General features: G+C 44.1%; 2 protein-coding genes across 4 annotated transcripts in view; one reads left to right on the top strand and one right to left on the bottom strand.

Moving 5' to 3' along the window:
• Nucleotides 1-11,573, top strand: part of LOC109643734 (plexin-B2-like) — a 96,863-nt gene extending 85,290 nt beyond the window's left edge. For all 3 annotated transcript variants that reach the window (XM_069519572.1, XM_069519571.1, XM_069519573.1), the window contains 24 exons: nucleotides 496-631; nucleotides 2,849-2,985; nucleotides 3,070-3,252; nucleotides 3,420-3,528; nucleotides 3,873-4,082; nucleotides 4,166-4,249; nucleotides 4,335-4,427; nucleotides 4,613-4,749; nucleotides 4,850-4,950; nucleotides 5,048-5,277; nucleotides 5,356-5,537; nucleotides 5,764-5,830; nucleotides 6,179-6,325; nucleotides 6,467-6,544; nucleotides 6,750-6,828; nucleotides 7,191-7,291; nucleotides 7,822-7,903; nucleotides 8,060-8,211; nucleotides 8,367-8,527; nucleotides 9,319-9,466; nucleotides 9,599-9,663; nucleotides 9,829-9,904; nucleotides 10,020-10,094; nucleotides 10,259-11,573. In XM_069519572.1, coding sequence (XP_069375673.1) covers nucleotides 496-631; nucleotides 2,849-2,985; nucleotides 3,070-3,252; nucleotides 3,420-3,528; nucleotides 3,873-4,082; nucleotides 4,166-4,249; nucleotides 4,335-4,427; nucleotides 4,613-4,749; nucleotides 4,850-4,950; nucleotides 5,048-5,277; nucleotides 5,356-5,537; nucleotides 5,764-5,830; nucleotides 6,179-6,325; nucleotides 6,467-6,544; nucleotides 6,750-6,828; nucleotides 7,191-7,291; nucleotides 7,822-7,903; nucleotides 8,060-8,211; nucleotides 8,367-8,527; nucleotides 9,319-9,466; nucleotides 9,599-9,663; nucleotides 9,829-9,904; nucleotides 10,020-10,094; nucleotides 10,259-10,363 — 2,938 coding nt within the window. In that variant the 3' untranslated portion in view covers nucleotides 10,364-11,573. The remainder of the gene's footprint in view (nucleotides 1-495; nucleotides 632-2,848; nucleotides 2,986-3,069; nucleotides 3,253-3,419; nucleotides 3,529-3,872; nucleotides 4,083-4,165; nucleotides 4,250-4,334; nucleotides 4,428-4,612; nucleotides 4,750-4,849; nucleotides 4,951-5,047; nucleotides 5,278-5,355; nucleotides 5,538-5,763; nucleotides 5,831-6,178; nucleotides 6,326-6,466; nucleotides 6,545-6,749; nucleotides 6,829-7,190; nucleotides 7,292-7,821; nucleotides 7,904-8,059; nucleotides 8,212-8,366; nucleotides 8,528-9,318; nucleotides 9,467-9,598; nucleotides 9,664-9,828; nucleotides 9,905-10,019; nucleotides 10,095-10,258) is intronic.
• A 2,644-nt stretch (nucleotides 11,574-14,217) lies between these two features.
• On the bottom strand, nucleotides 14,218-22,748 carry mdm2 (MDM2 proto-oncogene). The gene is made up of 13 exons (XM_020108937.2): nucleotides 22,578-22,748; nucleotides 20,452-20,490; nucleotides 19,182-19,249; nucleotides 18,993-19,067; nucleotides 18,516-18,649; nucleotides 18,332-18,381; nucleotides 18,068-18,126; nucleotides 17,662-17,758; nucleotides 17,383-17,576; nucleotides 17,130-17,261; nucleotides 16,960-17,031; nucleotides 16,615-16,801; nucleotides 14,218-16,455 (listed from the first exon to the last, which is right to left on the bottom strand). Exons 3-13 carry the CDS (start codon nucleotides 19,230-19,232, stop codon nucleotides 16,016-16,018), a joined length of 1,491 nt encoding a protein of 496 aa, XP_019964496.1. The 5' UTR covers nucleotides 19,233-19,249; nucleotides 20,452-20,490; nucleotides 22,578-22,748; the 3' UTR covers nucleotides 14,218-16,015.
• Nucleotides 22,749-23,021: the final 273 nt, after the last annotated feature.

Genomic DNA, 23,021 nt, shown 5'->3' with positions numbered 1-23,021 from the left:
ATTTGTCAGAAGCTGTTTGTGTTTTACGGAACAGAAATAATTGTTTAAGGACAATAAAGTAAAAACACTTTCAACCACCTTAGCTTGAAATCACAACATTTTCGGGGGCTTTCCTCCGCGCCTCACGGCCTCGGAGTAGAACGCCGTTTGCTCAGGAAGTGAAAACACGAGTCAGTGGATCCTATGTCCACACATGCTTAAAGCTCCTGCAGCAATTTCAAAATCAATTAATCAATTTGAGTCTGTTTCTTCTCAGAAAAATGCTTCCAGCTTCTCAAATGTGATTTTTTTTCTTCTTCTATTTGCCATCGTCTTCTACGACTGTGAACTGAATACCTCTGGATTTGTGATGTTCATTTCTCCCCATTTTATAGTGATTCATCAATTATTCAAGAAATAAAACATCAGCCGCAGCTCTACCTGGAAGCCGTTGTTATTTTTTAATGTCTCCTCTCTCTCTCTCTCTCTCTCTCTCTCTCTCTCTCTCCTCCGCAGTGTGGTGTGTGAGATCGGCCCGGCGAGGCGAGTTCCCCCGTTCGACCTCCCGGTTGAACCGACCTACAGCGGAGCGGTGCAGATAGAGGTGGAGGGAGGGGGGACAGGGACGTCTCGGGTCAAGTTCACATATCGGGTACGTCTGAACCCCTTTTATCTGTCAGGGCCACACGTGTTTAACAGTCACATGTACAACATATACAACATGTACAACATGTACATCTGCTTTCACCTTCACTGGCTCCTTTTCATCAGAGGTTACAGTTGATTTTTTGTAATTTCAATAATAAAATCTGGGTTCAGGTGCTGGAATCTGTAAGAAAAGATTAAATGTGTTGTTGTGAAACCTGCAGACTCTGAGTACACAGCTCATCAGAGTCTCAGAGGAGACTCACAACACTGACACTTCAAACCCGCGAGAACAAATCCCTGCAGCAGTAAAAGGTTTGGAACAAAGTGAAGTCACGCAGCCTTTTCTCTGGCGCCGGCTGCAGGAAAATCTGCTCCCCGAAGATGCAGCGAGGCATAAAAATATCCCCCACATTCAAATTCACAGCCGCACAAAACTGTTCTCAACTTCCAGCAGCTTCTTCCTGCTCACGACAAACAGAAACAAACACCATCAACAAATAACTCACAGCCGCTGTTGTTTCCTTCCTGGAACACGGCTCAGGTGTTTACGGTTGAAAGTCGAACACGTTTCCTTCTGCAGAGCTGACGAACGGATAATTAAAGCAAACTGCAGACGGATCAACTTCCGCAGCTTCACTCCTTCGCTCTGCATCTTTGATTTTAGCTCCTCAGACACGAGGATGGAGGATTTGTTTGTTATAAAGATTTATTTCATGACATTTTCAGCCCAAACAATGAATCAACACACCTCTGAGGTATTTTAGCTTCGGTCCATCTTTATTCACACAAATATAATGAACATGATAAAGGTTGAGTGAGGATCGTCGGTGGCCTGAGAGACTTTGATAACTGATCAAAGATTATCGATTAGTTCAGCAGCTGATGAAAGTTTTTCTGTTTTCCTTTCTCCTGGAAAGAGATGGATGCTTTCATATTTCCGTTCGTTGTTTTATCTGATCCTGAATCTCTGGGTTTCATTCTTTCTTTCTTTTTTTTAGTTTTCTTTCCTTCAGAGCCAAAATATGGAACCGTCTGACGCTCAGACCAGATATATTTCAGTTTCTGCTGCTTCCTCCTGCGCCGCTGTTTGTTTGTGTGTAACTCGCAGCCGGGCCGAGCTGTGATGAGCTCGTGTCTCTCCGGGGATTTTTCTTCCTCCGGTTTGTGGCTCGAGAACAAATCTGACACCGCAACGCTCTGAACACCTGTGCTCATCTCAGCAGCTGCACACCAGACAAACTTTGGATTCACATTTACACCTTTACTAATATTCTCATTCGTTATTTTTTCACCTCTCCTCCAAATAACCACGTGTAAGTTCCCCCCCCGCTCGGTGCTCGACTGCTTCAAATCTCGTCTCAGATTGACTTCTTACATTTCATCCTCCAGTGTCTCTGAGAATTAATCTCCCGTCTCGTTGTGTTTGTCGTTCTGTCGGCGCCGTGCAGAACAAACCAGAGCAAACGGGAAACGACCAGCTGGTGTGTTTCTGCCGCTGTCGTCTGCTTTATCAATATTCTTCAAACACACGAGTTGATGAAATTCCCCCGCGGTGACGTTCCACTTCTTTTTTCCCCCCCGTCACACCTCGCTGAGCTCTGCAGCTTTGTGATATTTGAAATATATTTTTGGTTTTGATGTGATCAAAGCGTCGGCACCTGCTGGAACACAACAAACTTTTCTTGGTTCAATTTTCTCATTAAATTTTTCTCTTTGTGTTGTTTGGTTTGATGGATCCTGTTGTTTTTCCTCTTGTGTTCAAAGTTTCCTCAGTGGAAATAAATGTTTTTCATCTGGGGGACAAAAAAAACCGAAAGTCTCACAGGTTTTAATGGAGGAAATATAAAAACTATTTAAAGTCATAATAAAGTCAAGGAGGTACTGATGCGTCATTGTCAATCATTTCCGAGCAATGTGAAGAAAACACGCATGAATGAATTTAATGCAGATCTCCCTCCACTGCTGGGATGAATGTAGTGGTAGAGATGGACACTTGGTGGCGCTCTTCTTCCAGTCATGTGCCACTGAACCACTTGAAGAAGCAGGAAACATAAAAATATGACATTTATTCTTGTTTCATATAATAATGTGAGAAAAGTCAATGTTTCCTGAAGTGATCAAACTGATTGTTTGTCTCCTCAGGTGAAGTTTAAATCATTTGCTTTGGGATCGACTGTCTTCGTCTTTTTGTTGCTATAATTGAAAATATTTTCTGTCCTAGGATCCTAAACCTGTTGCCATCGACCCGGTGAGGGGTCCAGCCGCCGGAGGGACCGTGATCACCATCAACGGAACAGACCTGGACACGGCGACTAAAGACGACATCGCCGTCACTGTCGGAGGAGTTCCCTGTGAGATGTAAGCGACGCCTGACCACATGTGTATTTGTACTTTGTCTTCCTGAGAGACGTTAACGGTCTGTGTCTTCCGGCGTCTCTGCAGCCTTTCCTTCGGCGAAAACATCACCTGTAAGACGGGGAGGTACCGGGGACAGAAGGTTCCCTCCGACCCGTTGACGGTGACGGTCAAATACGGAAGGAACACGACCAAAGACGTCCCGGCGACGTACCAGTACTCTGAAAACCCCAAGATCACAGATTATAACCCCAAAGCCAGCTTCCTGTGGTGAGTGTGAGGTTTGAGTTTGTCTTAGAGACGCCACTGATCACTGAAGAAGAAGAAATGACAGAATAAAGTTCATAAGACTAAATATGGAGAATGTTTTCAAGTTGTTCACCTGTCAATCAATCCAAGCTTATATTAACTGTGTGTGTGTGTGTGTGTGTGTGTAGTGGTGGTCGGAGGATCGTGGTCACAGGAAATGGTTTTGACCTGATCCAAAGAGCAACGATCAAAGTCGCCGCTTATGACGAGTTCTCACAGGCCGCCACTTCGGAGGAGGTGAGTTTGTGTGTGTGTGTGTGTGTGTGTGTGTGTGTGTGTGTGTGTGTGTGTGTGTGTGTGTGTGTGTGTGTGTGCAGAAAGTTGTGTCAGATTGATGGAGTTTTCTTCTCCCTCTTTGTTTTTTCTCGTTTTTATTTATCCCTCCGACAGATCAGTTTTTCTCTTCCACTCCTCAGCTCCAGTTTCTCCTCTTCCAGTTTTTTTGTGTGACTGTTCCTCAGCTCTCACTCGTTCCCTCTGTGTGTAAACCTCCTTGTCAATAAACCCAGATTCTGGTTCTTGAGAGAGAAACGAATTGTCACAGCTCGCGTTAAATTCTCTCGTCTTCATGTCTCCGTCAGTTTGTTGAGGAGTTTCTGAGTAAGAACGACACCGTGCTGCAGTTCTACTCTCCGCCAGTGAACACCTCGCTCGACACGCAGACGCTCAGGACCGTCCTGCATCTGGACAGCATGACAGAGCAGCTGAAGAACTTCGACTACCACCCCGACCCCAGCTTCGACGAACTCCTCAAGAACGTCATCACCGAGACCAGCATCATCATCGTGACCGTGAGGACGAGGAGATTTTGCTTTTTTAAACTAGACGTCCGTCCTCATCTCTGCGTCTCAATCACTGGTTCTCTGTTTCTCAGGGTCGGGGCTTCTCCAAGGCGATGAGCGCCATCGAGGCCGAGGCGTTTGTCGGAGACGCGTCCTGTCACGTTAACATCCTGCAGGTAAACACGGAGCAGGGAAGTGAAGCAGGAGGAGACCGTCTCTTCTTTCAGCGTCTCATTCCCTCTCTCTGTCGACTCTGAACAGGACGACAAGCTGATCCTGGAGGCTCCGTCAACGCAGCCCAGAGCGAGATCCAAACGCCAACGCAGAGACACGACCAACCTGCTGGAGCTCATGGTAAAAATAAAAAACATTACAGCTTCCTGTTCGGATTAACGTGACGTCACAGGGGGACGTGGATTTAACTCCATCGCTCCAGACTCACAGTAACACTGTGGGATTCTAATCTGTGCAAACATCTACTTTCAGTATTTTATAAATAGTGTTTGAAAAAACGACACGTACGATCTCCGTCTCCTCAGGTGAAGTTCGGTCACGGCGAGTGGCTCGTGGGTTCCGTCTACTACGCCAGGAAAGACGACATTCCTCTGGCTATAATCATCCCGGCCGTCATCGTCCCCATGCTGCTCTTCATCGCTGTGTCCGTCTACTGCTACAGGTCCGATCCTCCGGAAATATATTTAAGATACTGACACAGAGACGTATTTCATTTTTCATAGATGTGTGTGTGTGTGTGTGTGTGTGTGTGTGTGTAACAGGAGGAAGAGTCAGCAGGCGGAGCGAGAATACGAGAAGGTCAAACACCAGCTGGAGAATCTGGAGGAAAGTGTCCGAGATCGCTGCAAGAAGGAGTTCACAGGTACGCTCACCTGAACGTCACATGACTCAACTCCTCCAGCGTCCGAGGATGAATCTGGTGTGAAGATGGTGAATAAATGTCTCTGTGTCTCCGTCAGACCTGATGATCGAGATGGAGGATCACACCAGCGACCTGAGCGAGGCTCGGATCCCCTTCCTCGACTACAAGACCTACACCGACCGCAACTTCTTCCTGCCGTCAAAGGACGGCGTCAATGACACCATGATCACGGGGAAAATACAAATCCCAGAAGCCCGCAAGGCCATCGTGGCTCAGGCGCTCACCCAGTTCTCCAACCTGCTGAACAGCAAAACCTTCCTCATCAACGTGAGTTTGAGTCTATTTAAAATCACCATCGTTCAGTTGTTCTAAGGTTTAAAATCCCCTCGTTCTCTCCGGCTCCAGTTCATCCACACGCTGGAGAGTCGGCCGGACTTCAACGCTCGGGCTCGCGGTTACTTCGCCTCCCTCCTGACGGTGGCGCTGCACGGCAAACTGGAGTATTACACGGACATCATGAGCACGCTGCTGCTGGAGCTGATGGACGAACACGTTATGAGCAAACACCCGAAACTTATGCTCCGCAGGTGAGGGGGGGGGGGCGTACAGTCACACCCACATTCTGAGAAACTGTTAAAGTAGATAAATATTAATAATGATGATGAATAATAATTATAATAATTATAGTAATAACAACTGATGTTTATTTCATTTTCTATTATTTTTATCCTTTAAAACAATTCATGTGATGCTAATCTGCTCTGTGTGTGTGTGTGTGTGTGTGTGTGTGTGTGTGTGTGTGTGTGTGTGCAGGTCGGAGACGGTGGTGGAGAGGATGCTGTGTAATTGGATGTCCATCTGTCTCTATCAGTTCCTCAGGGTAAAACAGATTATTTATTTACAAATTACTTATTCTATGTTGTTCCATTTGTTTCCACTTCCTCCTCCTCCTCCTCCTCCTCCTCCTCCTCCCCCCTCCTCTTTCTCCTCCTGTTCCTTTACTTATAATTGACTCTTAGAAACTTGAACCTGTTTTTTTTGTTTTGTTTATTTGAGAAGTTGAAAGTGACGACAGCAGCGGATGTTTCTCTGATTTCACTTTCTCCAAACTTCCAAACTCTGTAGAACTTTGAAAACAAGGAGGCGACGACTACGATTGTTTGGTTTCATATAAAGAAAATGATAGCAGTGTGTGTGTGCGTGCGTTCGTGTGTGTGTGTGTGTGTAGGACACGGCAGGAGAACCTCTGTACAAACTGTTCAAGGCGTTGAAGCACCAGGTGGAGAAAGGACCTGTGGACGCCAAGATGAAGAAAGCCAAGTACACCCTGAACGACACGGGGCTGCTGGGAGACGACGTCGAGTACTCTGTGCTGGTGAGTGTGGACAGTGTGTGTGTGTGTGTGTGTGTGTGTGTGTGTGTGTGTGTGTGTGTGTGTGTGTGTGTGTGTGTGTGTGTGTGTGTGTGTGTGTGCTCAGGATTGGTGTGTGATTGATGTGTGTGTTTGTGGTGTCAGACTCTGCAGGTGTTGGTGCACGGGGAGGGACCAGACGTGACTCCAGTCAAGGTGTTGAACTGTGACACCATCACACAGGTTGGTTTGTTAGTTTGTTAGTTTATTTTGTTAGTTTATTATAATTTCTGGTTTTAGTTCATGAGTTCTTTCATTTTCCGCAACTTAATTTTAGTTTTTTGTAGCGTAACCTCAACTGGATTCATCCGACGTCTGCTGATAAAATCTGTGCACCAGATAATTTTGTGAAATATAATTTAAAAACTCTTCATTTTCTGCCGTGCAGGTGAAAGAGAAGATCATCGATCAGGTTTACAGGAATCTGCCGTACTCACAGAGGCCGAAGGTGGAGAGCGTCGCTCTGGGTAAGAAACAGAAAAACGAGTGAATCACCTGAGAAACAAGCTGCTGCTCATCAGTAAAGATTAACAAAAGGTTATTTCATACAAAACGGTGCGAATGAGGAAGATTCACCTCAGGGATTTGGAAAAATGTCAGAAATGTAATGAGTTCTCTGTTGGTCCGTGTCTCATCCGTCCGGTTGTTAAATAACAATAATTAATTTGATTGTTAGCAAATAACAAAAGTAAGAAATCCTCTCAGCGGAATCGTTTTCTGTTTCCTTTTCTGAACTTTGTGTCGTGGTTGGAATCTGTCTGTCGTGTTTTCTTTCCTCTCAGCTGAATTTAAATATAAACGCACCTGTCGTTTCCACGTCTGTCCTCAGAGTGGCGCCCCGGCTCCACGGGTCAGATCCTGTCCGACCTGGACCTGACCTCTCAGAAGGAAGGCCGCTGGAAGAGGCTCAACACTCTGGCTCATTACAACGTGAGCTCGACGTTTTTCTTTCCTCTCATATTCACATCACGCCTCGTCTACGTTTCCCCTTCAACCGTCCTTCCAACTCTTCAGGCTTTGTGCTGCGTCCATTAGAAACCAGATCCTGTCGTTCCCCAGCGGGTGAAACTCAGAACTGCAGAAGGATGAGTTTAATTACGAGCAGCGAGGGGAATATTTAATTCCCCCGTCTCCTCCTGTAATGATAATCCCGTCTGAATGGAGCTTAATTAACTTCCTTTTTTTCTGAAAGCTTTATTCTCTAATTGTTGAGAGGAACTGTCCTCGGTGCGGTGGAGTGATATCTGCTGCCCGACGACGGATACTCAAACTGGACTTGAGACATATTTATTTCTTTTCAAGCTTTGAGAGCCAAGTGAAGTTCAACTCTGCTGCAGGTTTTATCTGATTATTGAGTTTCTGTTATTTTAAACGGGAATAAAACCTGAAGACAGAAATAAAAACTGAGAATCTGTGAATCTATTAACTCATATTTTTCTTTTTCATCTTTTTCACTTCAGGTTCGTGACAACGCCACGTTGGTTCTGTCCAGAGTTTTACACACACAATCGTTCCATCAGCACCAAGACAGTCAGGAAGAGAGTATGTACTCACACACACACACACACACACACACACACACACACTCACACACACACACACACAATCCTGAGGCAGAGGAAAACTTTTCCGAAACTGAGATGAACTCATAAACTCTGATGATTCTCATCAAACACTCTTCTTCTGTGTGTCGGACAGGAAACGCTCTGCTGGAGGACGACAACACCTTCCACCTGGTGAGGCCGGCGGACGAGCTCGACGAGGGGAAGTCGAAGAGAGGCAGCATGAAGGACAAGTCCATGACCAAAGCCATCACTGAGATCTACCTGACCAGGCTGCTGTCCGTCAAGGTAACGCAGTACTTTTACTCACACTCTGTACTTCGTGTTAAGTACTTCAGTACAATGTTACTCGAGTCATTCCACCGGCACATTTTTAAAAGACCTCATATACTTGAGGTTGTCGGTCTCTGCCCTCCTAAATGTCTGATCTTTGTGTGTCACAGGGCACGTTGCAGCAGTTCGTGGACGACTTCTTCCGCAGTGTGTTGTGCTCGAGCTCCGTCGTCCCTCCTGCCGTCAAATACTTCTTCGACTTCTTGGACGAGCAGGCGCTGAGACACGACAACGTGGACGAGGAGACGCTGCACATCTGGAAAACCAACAGGTCGAAAAAAAGACTCGCAGAATAAAATCCCTCTGAAACGTTTCGGCAGGTTTTTCAGTTTGTAAATGAGAAGTTCAGAATTAGAGCTGGAGACGAAAACTAAGAGAAGTAATTATAGTGTGTGTGTGTGTGTGTGTGTGTGTGTGTGTGTGTGTGTGTGTGACACCTCATCAGCTAAGCTAATCATGTCCTCGTTATTGCTAAACCAGGCAGAGGACCACATGCAAGTGTGAGCTATAATTGGCAGGTTGTTATCAGGACGGATGAATGATGAAGAGGAGGAGGAGGAAGAAGAAAAGAGGAAATGGAGACAGATTCAGCAACAAAGCTTTTTTTATTCAACGTGTCTATTTTCAAACTGTCAATCAGGAGGAAGACACTCACACACAAACAGGACGGACAATGAAATATTCATCACTGCAGTGAATTATTGACGAGGGTTATGGTCGGTGGAGGAGGAGGGAAGGAAAGAGATGGCAGGAGGAGATGAAAGGATGGAGGGAGGAGGAGGAGGGAGGAGGAGGAGGAGGGAGGAGGAGGAGGGAGGAGTGTCAGCATTAAAATTCACAAACTGACCATATTGTTTAAAAACAGATGTTCTCACGTACTTTATTAATAAAATGGATGATCCCTCAGGAAGCAGTGACATCATCGTGAAACTCGTCCGTCACTTGATGTGAAGATCAAACATCGTGTTAAAGCTCTTGATTCCGTCAGTTGATGTCCTGACTCTGTCTGTGTCTCTGTCTGTGTCTGTGTGTGTGTGTGTGTCTGTGTCTGTGCGTCCTCAGCTTGCCGATGCGTTACTGGGTGACCATCCTGAGAAACCCTCACTACATCTTCGACGTGCACGTGACGGAGGTGGTGGACGCTTCGCTGCACGTCATCTCCCAGACGTTCATCGACGCCTGCACCAAGACGGAGCACAAACTCAGCAGAGTCAGTTCTCACACACACACACACACACACACACACACACACACACACACACACACACACACACACACACACACACACACACACACACACACACACACACTCTAACATCTCTTATCTGTGCTCCCTCCACAGGAATCTCCCAGCAACAAGCTGCTCTACGCTAAAGAGATTTCCACGTACAAGAAGATGGTGGATGAGTGAGTTCAATTAAAGAAGCAGTTAATGAATTGATCTAATAGAACTCTTGAACAACAGCTGGTCAACATCTGGCTGCGTCAGAAGATTCTCGACGACGACGACGACGACGTGTGAAAACGTTTGAAACTCTGAGCTGTGTTGACTTTGTGTGTTTCCTCCTGTAGTTACTATAAAGGCATCAGACAGATGGTTCCAGTCAGTGACCAGGACATGAACACACACCTCGCTGAGGTGTCCAGGGTACGAGCCACCGTGTGTGTGTGTGTGTGTGTGTGTGTGTGTGTGTGTGTGTGTGTTAATACTCGTGTCCGAGGACTTTAGTTGTAACGCTGAACCTATGTTTCCCTCGCGGCAGCAACACACAGACAAACTGAACACCCAGTTGGCCTTACATCAGCTGTACCAGTACGCCAGCAAGTACTACGACGTGGTGAGGAACTTTCACTTCTTACACGTTCGGTTAAAGTTTGTGTCCGACACTGACTTTGTGTATTTCATCACAGTGAAACATATTAGATAATGAATGATCCGTTAACAAACACACGAAATCTTCTCTGCTGATTTTCAAACGTGTCACCGTGTCGTCCTCCTCAGATCATCCAGTCGCTGGACGAGGACCCGGCAGCCCAGAACAAACAGCTCACGCTCCGCCTCCAGCAGATCGCTGCCGCCCTGGAGAACAAGGTCACTGACCTTTGACCTCTGACCTCAAGGAGGGGGGCGGAAACACACAGGATGCTGTTCTCCGTTTAAAGACTCAAAAGAGGAGGAGCTCACAGACTCTGGGGAAAGTTTGACTGTGTGAGGACTGCAGGGGGAGGGGCTAGTGCAGCCGCAGGAAGCTGCTTATAAGTACTAAGGGGGGGTCGGGGGTGGGGGGTGGGGGTGGGGTTATGGGACTCCTGGCGTGGAGATGTTGGACAAATGAAGTGTTGAAGTGAGAAGAGCTGATGTCTCCTGCGGTGACATGGCGTCCTTCCACCTGGCATCCCTGAACAAACACTGAGGAGTGATGCAAAATGGCGACGGTGGCATCAGACGGCGCTCTTTGAAATCAAAGGGTCATTTTTATAAATGGGAGCTCGGACTGTTTGTGTGATCTGCCCAGCAACACACCGTCTCTGTGTTTGGCGTCTCTACACTTTATAAAGACTCGAGAAGAAAGTTCCACACGAGGAGTGAAGATCGAAGACTTGAAGTAAAGGAACGAGTATTTACTCCCTTGTTGAAGTTGGGGTTGAAGTTGCTCGGCTTCCGGACGCTTTGTGAACATTTCTCCATCTTTAGACTTGAGTTGAATTTGCCTCCGACTGCTGATCTGAGGTCAGTCGTGTCTGTTTTCCGTTCAACAGGAAGCGGCCTTCATCCAAAAGTGTGAAAACGCTCGGGACGACGAAATCAAGCGAGCTCAACTAAAAATAATCGATCAATGAAAAACCCACTATGGTACAGACCACAGGGCTCGTGGTTTGGTCGCAATGATCCAGAGTGAATTCAGGGTACGATGAGTTAAGTTAACACCTAATGTCAAACAATTTTCTTGTATCAGGATCACGTCAGATTATCAGCAGGACGTGTTTCTACGCTCACAACTCAGATGAGTCTTATTCTTTGTGTGAGAGGCTTTGCTTTTCTTTACACAACATGAAATTCATCATTTTAATGGACTGACACGTGCCACTTAGTTTTTAGAATCATGGCTGCCAGATCACGTGTGAACGGCCGAACCCTTTTTGCAATGTTTGATTTTATTTCTTTTTTAAAACACCCGTCACAGATATTGCTGCATTTTCTTTTTTCTTTTTTTTTAATGTTTCCTGCACAGGAGAGGAAACGATCGATCCAAGTGTCCTCTGAAGACACGTTGTTCAAACAATGCTGAAAATAAATCCAAAGTTAAGGTGGTAAAGTGTTGAAATGTGTTAATCCAGTTATTATAGGTCCGACTCCTCCACCGTGCATCAGCTGTGTTGTAAAAAGAAACACAGCTTCCATCAGATTTCCTGGAGTTTGACTGAATTTCCATTCTGAGGTGAAACAGTCAGAGCAGCTGAATGACTCCGAAGCATTAATTTGTCTTGATCACATCTAAGTTTTAATATTCATGAAACAAATGGGAATCGATGCTCTGATGAAAAACTCTTGAGTCGGTTTCTAGAACAGATGAATAATGTTTTTACTGCAGCAGGACGGTGGCTCCGCACACGAAAAGGAAATGCATGTGTTGTGTTTCACTTTATTGCTTCATGGGATCAGTTTCTGTTTTATCTGCTCAGACGTGGGAAAAGAATCATGCATGTGCCTCTAGAGTATTCTCCTTCTTCTGTCTGTTAAATGTTTCACAAGGTTGAAGTATGAAAAGATTATAATGAAAAATCCCTCAACACCATGTGATCGTTGCACCAACCGCTCTGTGAATGAGGAATCGTGGAGCGAGTTATTAGAAAGTCTGCGACAGTCTCTGGCTCGAAGTGCTGTTAGAGCGCCCGAGTGTAATTGAACACATTTATCTTGTAAACATTATTAATCGTCACCGTTAAAGCCGTCGTATATTTGCATTCTTCTTCTCCTCCTGAGCCCAGACGACGAGCTTTCTGTTGTGCTTGAGTTCATGTCCCAGATTTAATCTGTGGGCTGAGAGTTAGACGACGAACCACATGCCTTCTTCTCTTAAACAGATTCGTGGGTTTCAGGTGAAAACTGGAATTATTGATTCCTCCGAGTTTTCACATCTTACAAAACATCTTTAGATTCTGAAGCAATACGACCTCGAGGCCGTTGCTGTGTCCTCGTCCTCACGTCTTTTAGTCCTTCGTCTGTGGATGGACACAGAGTCTGGACCAGACTTTCACCACCTGACCTCCACGTGCACGGACTGAAATAAACACATCCTTCTCCTTTTAATACTTTTCATGAGAAATTTGTCTCAGAAATGTGCTCATGAAAACATTTACGGTGCCAAATAACTTCAAGTAATAGTGTGTGTGTGTGTGTTTGTGTGTGTGTGTGTGTGTGTGTAAATAAACTGGTGGAACTTTTAAAAGGATGTTTCCATGTTCAGATAAAGTTCAAGTTTGCAAAGCTGCGGCTTAAACTGCCACGTTTGTGTCTGATGTTGTAGATCTGAGCTCGGTCTCTCGGCACAGATGTAGTGTCTGAATTGTAAAAGACGTCGGATTCACGCTTGAGAACAATATTTGACTCTGTGCGTGTCTGTGTCTCTTCTCTCCGCCAACACGAGCTTCTTTCTGCCTTCTTTCCGCCGCCAGCGAGTGCCTTCGAGAGTCGAGCTGAAAGTAGATTCGCGAGGAAAAGCCAAAAAGAGTCAGGAAGCACATAGAGTAGGTTTACTGCATGTGCGTGGTTCTGAACTGGACCACGTCGGACAACAGTCTGTGTATGTGTGTATCTGTGTATTTTAGAGGGACACGTTTGGAACTGGGAACAGTTCCGGCGGTCGCACCATCTCTATGATTAACCATGTTGTTGTGGAATGTAGTTCCCAAAACTCGGGCTGATTCTAAAATCCAAATAAACTGGATTTGTGTTGAAACTTGTGAGGAACCATGTGTGCGTTTCACTGCAGCATCAGGGTTTATTCCTTGTTCTTAATGAGGCTTCACATCATTAAATCAACCTACGGCCGTTTAACATTGTTCATCTGACTTTTCTTTTCTACGTTATCCAATTAAATGAGCAAAGTACACGGAATTATTTCTTAGTATTTGTAGGAAATTAAAAAGTACACAATGTATCACAGTCTAAATACTAATGTGTTTTTAAAAAGTAAATATAAGTATATAGTATGTATGACTTGTTACAACCTGATATTCCAGCGACATCTAGTGGAGGTTTGGAGACACGAGCAACTGAACATCTGCACAAACATCTGCACAAACATCTGCACAACTCATTCACACAGTCACATTAAAATCAGACTGTTTGTGTTGATGCTGGGAAAACAACAGACGGACGACAGTGAACTATCTAACTCTGTCTGTTTGATAAAGAGCAGCGTGAAGCAGGTGTGAAGGAGATGTTCAAAGTCCCGGAGGAATCACAGCAGACAAGTGTGTTTAACTAACTGAACACCTCAGGCGGCCGGAGGCAAGGACACGCTCAGCCTCCTGTTTGGGATTCATGTGAGGATTTCGCTTCTTCCTTTCCTGCTGCTTGGAGCTGGAAGCAGAGGTAGAGTTCATTCTTCAGGAGAAAGTCGAACTTACACCGACTCCAACTGTTTATTTCAGCTGTTCCTGCAGAACCTGACGCACAGACGTGGGAAGATGTGCACCCAGTGTCTCCGGGTACTTTTTGGTGAGTTACAGAGCTCCAGCAGGAACTGGAACCACTTGTCCACTTTTTATTGTTCATTTTCATTTGTATTCATCGTTTTGCTTATTTATTAGCAGCCGGAGGATTATTCTACATTAAATGATCTGCCTATAGTCCCTTTCACCTGAATCTGACACACTGGAGCTGTAAGTGTTGGAGAACAGTGAGAAATGTGGATCCAGTTAATTCAAAAAAACCTAAAAGAATAAAAAACTGGCTCGTGATAAGACAAGTTAAACTTTATTCAGTTCACAGAAATTATACATCTCACTAGATTTATCTTTTTATTTAAAGAGCTCATAGAAAAGCGTCTGTTAAAATAAACTTCCAAGCATCTTAAATACACAAATAAATATTAAGGATGTTATCAACACTTTTTATAATGGAGCCATATTTTTCCTTATATTTTTAAGTTTCCTGGAAAGAACGCCGTAAATTTAACTGGTGCCGTGATAATTAACAGCTGGTATGAAAGTCAGTGCACAGCCAGGAGAGCAAACTAATCCCATAGAGTCAGTTTCTCATTCTAAAGTAATTAATCTGTGAAGAATTCAAATAGGGAAAATAATAAATGTCTTTCCAGGAAACTTTCGATGAGGAGATGACATTTATTTCACTGGTGCATCATTTTAAAATAATTTGCTAATTATTTACAATTAAGTTCCCCGGAAAGAACTATGTAATTTGAATTATTAAAAAAATAAATACTGCTGTAAACTAGAGGTTTTTTTTAGTCCAAATTTCTGTCTCTGGAGTAAAATGACCAATAATAACTGAACAGTGAATAAATATTATTAATTTCTATGGAATTACAGAATTCTTTCCAGGGAATTATAGACCAGTAAAATAAAATGTTCCCAAAAACAGTGTGAGAGTTGAAGAAACAATCAGATGTGTTGAACGCTGCTGATCCGTCTTTTTAAGATGAGTTCAGACGAGAGGGAATCGAACCGGATATCGATCGTCTCGTCCGATTCTGGGTAAGAAGGATTATTCGGGGGTTTGTTTAAAGCGTCAGAGGGTTCGGCTGAGGCGAGTGACAACGAGAGGTCAGGACACAAACGGATGAAAGATAATGAAATCATGTTGTGTATTTTTAAAAAGACGAGTTTGGTAACGAATGTACTAACACACTGTTAATATTAGGTACATCCTCCTGCTGCCTCAATATAATAATATTAATTCATTATATTCTGAAACTAGTCTCAACTAAATCTTCTACTTCCTCCTCTTACTTTAGGTTTTTAAATATTTACTACTTGAACAATTTTTTCAAATAATATTTCTAGGAAAAATGCCGGAGATTCACTCGTAACCACTTTCCAAATAAATACGGCAGATAAGATTTTTTAAATCTTTGATTAATCTGCCAATTAGTGAATTAAGTGATTAACTGTTTCATCTAAAATACAAAATACGAAAATAAAGTGAAACCTTCTGACCCAAGATCAAATATTCAGTTTGTCTGACGAGCGTCTTCCTGTCACCAGTTTGATTCTCTGAATGAAAAATGAAAAACAATCGAACATTTAAATATTCTGTGGATGGAAATTCTTCTTTGGGTTTTAAAGAGTCATTGAGATGAGACGTGTGAAAGGGATTTGTTGAGATCTGTTTCCTCGTACTAAAGAAACTTAATGATGTGGAACCTGAACTTAGAAGAAAACTTAAACTTAACGTTCTAGGTTACGTTTTATTTTATTTATTTTCTAAGTGTCCGATCATATATGTTGTTTACACTCATATATGATGAAGACAAGCTGATTATCAAAACTAGTTGATGAAGAGTCGACTAATTGAAAACAAATTGCAGCTGAACATGTTACAAGATACAAGTTGTGACGAGAGCTACACCTGAACATACGTGTCGAGGTTAAGTGACTGCAGTGGCAGAGGCCTACATGTGAAGAGGGTGAGGACAAGTGGGGGTCTCAGCTGAGGTAGGTGAGGACAGAGTTGGTGGGTGAGGACAGAGGGTGAGTCTCAGCTGAAGGAGGTGAGGACAGAGGGCGAGTCTCAGCTGAGGTAGGTGAAGACGACAGACTGGATGGGCAGCCTGCAGACGGGACACAGCTTGTTCCTCTTCTTCAGCTTCCTGGCGCAGACGTAGCAGGACATGAGGTGTCCCGTTCGTCCGTGGACGATGCAGCCGTTCTTGGGCCGGGACTGACAGATGAGGCAGGGGTCGAGGCACGACTCTGGCAAACGCCACTCCGCAGACACGCTGCGCTCCAACTCTGGGACCGCAGGAGCAGGAGGTGAACATGTGAGGGACGACTGGAGAAGCTCCTGGGAGTCCGTGGAGGAGTAGGAGGAGGAGGGCTGGGAGGAGGAGAGGAGATCCTGGGAGTTGGGAGCGGAGGAGGTGCAGTCAGAGAAACACTGCGACAGAGGAGGAGTTCTCGCCCTTTTCCCATCTGGAACATCGACTCCTTCGTTCTCCTCGACATCGGAACCTTCAGGAGACAAAATCCATCAATCAGCAAAGGTTCAATTCTTCTTTTCAAACTGAAACAAACTCCGCCCACATGATTTAACCACCTCTGCCTGTTGAATCATTGATAACTCGTCAGATATGATACGAACTCGTGACCTGATGCTGCAACTAAAGGTACCTGAAGCTTCTTTGGCTGCCGATTGGTCGGTTGGCTTTTTGGGCAGCGCTTTGGGACTGGAGGGGGAGGAGTTAGTAGCGTTGAGGGACTCCTCAGGCAGCCAATCGCGTCGCAGAGTCCAACAGCGGAGACAGTTTCTAGGGAGGGGGGGGTTCAACTCGTCACACTTCACACACCGCCAGTAGTCCTGAGGGAGAAAACACACACTCACTGTGAGACGGAGGTAACAAAGTGTGTGTGTGTGTGTGTGTGTGTGTGTGTGTGTGTGTGTGTGTGTGTGTGTGTGTGTGTGTGTGTGTGTGTGTGTGTGTGTGTGTGTGTGTGTGTGTGTGTGTGAAGACTCACAGCTTCAGTGATTTCTGTGTCTTCATCGAAGGAGTCGTCGTCTTCTGCCTCAAAGATGGTGACCTCGTACACCTGGACGGACACACACACACACACACACAGAGGTTATGGTTTAGGTTGAATCGTTTCCAGTAACTCGCTGTAATGTCGTGTGTGAGCAGGACGCTCACCTGGTCGTCGGCCGACAGAGAAGTGTCGTCTTCATTGTAATCGTCAGAATCTGCGGACTCGACCTCAAATTCAACGCTGAAGTTGTCGCTCTCTGAGTCTGAGGCTGGGACCGTGACCTCTGACCTCCCAGACTAAACACACACACAAACACAGTGTTAGAAACCAATACAACAACTGTCAACACAAAGTGTGTGTGTGTGTGTGTGTGTGTGTGTGTGTGTGTGTGTGTGTGTGTGTGTGTGTGTTACTCACTGTGCTGTGTGATTCTGATGATTGACTGCTGTGTCTGTCCCGCTTGCCGCCCAGTCCTCCAATCACACACCAGGACAAGCTGTCATCAAAGGTAAAGGAGAAGCTGTCGGATCTCCTCCTCTTCCTCCCCTCTTCTTCCTCTTCATCCTCTGACTCCTCCTCATCTTCATCATCCTCAACACTGTGGGAGGGGCCTGAGGAGAACAAGGTGGTTGGGGCGTTAGGTCACATGATGCGTGTGCGCACCAAAGAGGTGGTGTTGCCTCAGGAGTCACGCACCTGGTTCATTGCTCCTGCAGCTCCTCCTTCTCCTCCCCCTCCTTCTTCTCCTCTTCCTCCTGTCTGGTGATGAAGAGCGGCTTTCTGATTCTGCCTCCTAAAGACATTAACACACGTTGACGTTGTAGATTTTTGGAATAATGATTCAAACTTAATTTACTCTGAACAGTCGAAACTTTTCTCTCTCGGAGACGAAACAAAACTCCATTGAAAAATCTGTGACTTTTAAATTTGCCTTGTCATTCTCCACCATTATAAAACCCAGAAGAACACTGTGTTACATGTTCTCAAGTATTATTGGTTTCTCATTAATTCAGCATCAAAAGTAAGATTGAAAATGAAAATCTTGTGCTGTGTGTTATGAGCTCCAGACGTTAACATGTGTACAGTAAGCTGCGTGTCTTACCTCTGTCCCTCTGTCTGTCTGACTGTTGCCGTTTGGTTCGTTCTCGCTCGGGGGCGACTCTAAGAAACAGAAAGAAATGTTTGTTTTGTCGGGGCTGGAAAAATTATTTGTAAAATGAATGACTCTGCCTCACGGGGGCCAAACGAGGTTCCAGAGTTTACTGAATGTTTGTGGTTTCGTACACAGAAGTGATCGGAGGTCATTTATCCTCAGGTCAACATGAGAACAACAGTGAGAGGACACAAGAGGAAAATAAAGACTTACCTTGGCTCTTCACAGCCACCAGGTTCTTGGTGATCATTGCAAACAGAACTCTGAAACAGGAACATGTTTTTATCACCTCACTGCAGCGTCAAGGAATCACAGCAACGTTTTCTTTATGTGAAACACTTTAATCTTCACCATTAACACGAATCTAAACACATTCGTCTCTCTCTTCCTTTCTCACCGTGGCTCTTTCACAGAGAAGCTGTCGACTCCCAGCACCCGCCCCAGTGCATCATGGGAGCATTGGACGATGTGCTGCTGCTTCTGGTCGTACAGCTGGTTCTGGATGATGTACTGACCCAGGTAGAACATCACCTGCAGGAGGAACACCAGAGAATGAAGAAGGCATTCAAAACCATGTGGTTGTCATTTTCCATCATTATACAGAAGTAGGTTGAGAAACACTGTCAAACTACATATAATTAGAGCACAACAATATAATTATATATATGTATCATCAAGTGTTGCTGCCCAAAGGATGATGCAAAATTACCCATAATCCATTATAATTCTGGGTGGGATGGTTGATGGTCTTGACATTTTAAACAACTAGTTATAAAATGTGTAATGAGTCAGAATGAATATTAAGTACGCAGCGATAGTGTCACTACAACTACAGTTTTTCCTTCTCAGTTCTGAAGTCAGAGACATGTTGTACCTCCTTCATGGTGAAAACATCTTTTGTGGCCCCAGCATGTTGCAGCAGAGAGCGGAACTCCACTTTTGGTTTGACCTAAACACACACACACACATACACACAACAGATGTACACACAGGAAAGTGTCAAGTCACACGAAACAAAGCCAGTGAGGAGTTAAGAGTCAGTGGAGGAGTCAGTCTCTCTCACCAGTTTGTTGTCGTCACTGGTGTCGGTGCTCAGCTCGCTGTCAGCTGACATAGTGAAGCTGAATGTTCCTGCACAGAAACACAGATCGAGTAAGTAAACGATGCTTTAAGTTACTGTAAGTTGTTGATGGACGAGAAGGCCAATTAGCTTTACTCATTTTCTAAACATGTAAGTCCACCCTGGAATCGATCTGAGCAGCAGACTGATATCGATTGCTGGGAAATAACAGCAGGAGCTGATGGACTTTTTGAATAGCCTCCTGTGATTGGTCTGTGGGAGGAATCTGCAGTACCTCGCACAAACAGGAAGAAACATCAACACTTCTCTTTTAGAGAAATCTGAGACCGGCTCAGTAACTTGAATTTCTGCTTATACGTGAAAGCACAAACCGGGACGACGGTTATCAACAAGAAACTGCCTTGTGTGAACATCTGTTCTCTCTCCAGATGGAGTTCCCCTCCGTTCAATTTGTATTTCCTGTAGCACCCCCCCCCCCCCCCCCCCCTGTTGTGGTTTTGGTTTCAGGCTCTGGTCAAGTTAAATCTTCTCCCTGGTGTTTGGGGTAACATTTGGTTCAGGTTGGAACCGACACGTGCTACAGAATTAGGAGCAGCGCTGTCAAATGCGTCCACGCCCACATAGAGATGAAAAACGTGAGTGTGGACTGTGGGTGTTTAAATAAGATGTGACTCAATCCAGCACGAGAACAAAACAAACGTTGGACCTGATCATCAGCTGTCAGTTTGTTCTGAGTGAAGCTCTACAGGTGACGTCCTCTGACAGCATTAACTCTAATATTAGAACTTTTTCAGGTACTTTGTTAACAATCTGTTTTATTATTAGTGAGGAGTTTGTTTATCAGTTTGTTGTTGCAACTTAATTTAAGAATTTGGTTAAAAATATAATAAATATTTACAAATATTGTCTGAACAGTTTACATTGAACGATACGACTGAAATTAAAATCATGACATGAGTAAAAATATATTTCTCTAACTGTTTGGCAGATGTAAGTAACTTCACTGACAATATTATTTAAAGAATAATTCGGGAAATAAACAGCAGATTGACTAAAAACAGAACTTTAAAGCCTTAACTTCAAGAGACAGAACATGTAAATGATCACCCAGCAGCTCTTACCAAGAAGTACACACCAGTGGTTTTCAGGTGAACATTTATTCATCAGTTGTGGATCCATTTGTCAAGTACAGCGTCATGTATCGTGTACACAGTGTATTTAGATGTATATTGGATGTAAATGAAAGTCTTACCGGTATATACAGAGTGAGAGGTGTCAGCAGCTGTCCATCCTGTGCAAGTGAAAGCAGATAAAGTGCAGTGAGAGAGGAGCAGAGCTGCGGCCTCTTATAAAGCTGCTCAGACATGTCAGGACTAGACCAGCCTCAGTGTCCTGGTCTAGTCTGACTGGGGCCTATCAGGGCTGAGTCAGCTGCAGCAGCTTCTGTTGTATGTTCATGTTCAAACTGACTGTAGCAGCTGATTTACTCACAGCTCTGTGTAGACATGCCACAACTAGTCCAGGACGACTCAGCCCTCAGAGGCCCATGCTAACCAGGCTAACCATAACTACACACTAACCAGTGGTAACCAGGACCAAACTCACATGAGAGTGGCTCAGTGTCCTGGTTCACTGGGGAATCACGTGCAAGAGGACAGCTTCGTTTCTACATACAAACTTTATTCATTTCTAATGTATAATATCAAAGAGGGAAACACTTCAAACTAATCTAAATATAATAATGTAAATACTTGAATTTGACAAAACTTATAATACACATTATCTCAGCTTTTGTTATTATGACATTTCATATAAAAAACTTAAATAGATTAATCAAGACATTAATCAAAGGCTTAATCAATAACTAAATGATTATTTGCAGCTGTAATCTAATCAAATGGATGATTAGATTATCATAAAATAATTGAGTTTAGAGTTTATGTGGTTCTCTTGGATTACATTTACCACATCTAATGAAAGAGGCTGCTTATATCATTGTACTGTTTATTGTGTTTAACAGACTTTAAACTACAAACGGCAGAAAACTCAGTGATGGAGCAGAAACTAGAAACCCCTCATAACACATGAGGTCACCTGATATGGAAACTAAAAGAAATGATAAGGACTTGAAGAGTAAAAACTAATAAAACCATGAATACTAAAAGGAATACTTTGTTGTTTAAACAACAAAATAAAAAGTACTTTTATAAAGTTAGTGCTGAAACAATAAATCGGTTCATCTGAAACTACTGGATTTGAACTTTTCTCACAAAAAGGCCAAATTTCTCTACATCCAACCTCTCACATTAGAGGTTTTTATTTGAGTGTTTAACTTCAGTGTTGAGTGAAGTTGGATTGTTGATCATTTAAAAATGAAAGACTCTGAAAATAATGGAGCTCCTTGAAGGTAATGTCTTGTGATTATAGTAAAATCCATTTCAGGTTTAGGACTGGGCTCAGACAAATGTTTCCATGACTCAGAACCAGAATCGTTTACGATAAAACCCTGGCTGGCTGCAGCAGCAGACACAGGAACCCTGCCCGCACGTGTTGACTCTGCTCGGAACAGTTTGGTCCAGGGTCGGTGCGTCTGCACAGTCATCCAGCAGCTGACAGTCAGTGAGTCAGCTGTTCCCCTGACAACACACGCGCAGAGGAAATATGCCCGGACTTGTCCCGGCTCACAGACAACATCACTGACATCACTGACATCACTCACACACAAACAAAGCAGCGCTGCACGACCAGGACTAAACAACAACAACCACAACAACAACAACAACAACAACAACAACAACAACATGTCCGTGTCAGGACAAACCTGAGTTCACTCACAAACTGAAACACGTTCATTTATATATATTTTTTATATAATGAGTGAAGCTTTGTTTTTAAAACGTGATAAAACGGACACGACTGAGCACGCGCGAGTTTTAGTTTTTAATTAGTTTGAATTCACCGATTAATTCACGGAAACGTGAAATGTCACCATCGCCTCGAGTTCAGAGCAGAACCAGCGTGTTTACAACAGTTAGCATTAGCCGCTGGTTGCTAACAGAAACTTCTGTGAAACGTATAACGATGAAAAAAATGAAAAAAACAAACCCTGAAACAGGAAGTGAGCTGTGGTGAAACACCTCAACAACGATCACTTCAAGTCCTCACGGATTTAATTACACGTTTTATCGTCTTGTTCTTCGTGAACCCACAGACGCGCCAGTCCGCGTCGCTTGCCTCTCTGTGCGGCTCCGCTGAGCCAAGAAACGCCGAGGCTCCGCGGCCTTCTAGCACGATGCTAACCACCTGCTTAACACGCGCTGCGGCTGTGGTTCCCGCACTAAACTGAGCACCAGCTGAGATTAAACTCGACTAACTCACCTCTCTGTGTTGGTTTAGTTGATGTGATGTCCCGCGGAGACGTTAATCCAGCAGGTTAGCGGACAACTAACGATGCTAGCGGACAACTAACGATGCTAGCGTGTGTTTACTACACTGCTGTGAGGGCTCAGAGGTGTAGCGCCCCTGCTGGACAAACACCGACACTGCACTGTGGACATAACGAACTGTCACTTTCCTGCTAACTTTTCAAAAGTTTAATTTTTAACTTTATTATTTAAATAATACTCGTATTAATTGTTATGTATTTATTGACTATAATTCGTTATTTGCATATAATTACAACATCCGAAAGAAAATCAGAGATGCAGCTTTTGTAAACTAGACCAGACCAAGAAGCTATAGTTCAGTAAGAAAACATTTCTCTTTTTTTCAGGCTTTAACTTTTTATATATTTTTTTTATCACTTTGTTTCTTTTGTCATTT

This window comes from Paralichthys olivaceus, chromosome 23, assembly GCF_024713975.1.
Source record: "Paralichthys olivaceus isolate ysfri-2021 chromosome 23, ASM2471397v2, whole genome shotgun sequence".
Taxonomy (NCBI): domain Eukaryota; kingdom Metazoa; phylum Chordata; class Actinopteri; order Pleuronectiformes; family Paralichthyidae; genus Paralichthys; species Paralichthys olivaceus.
The sequence above is the reverse complement of the archived record's forward strand: the minus strand, read 5'-3'. Positions and strand labels throughout refer to the sequence as shown.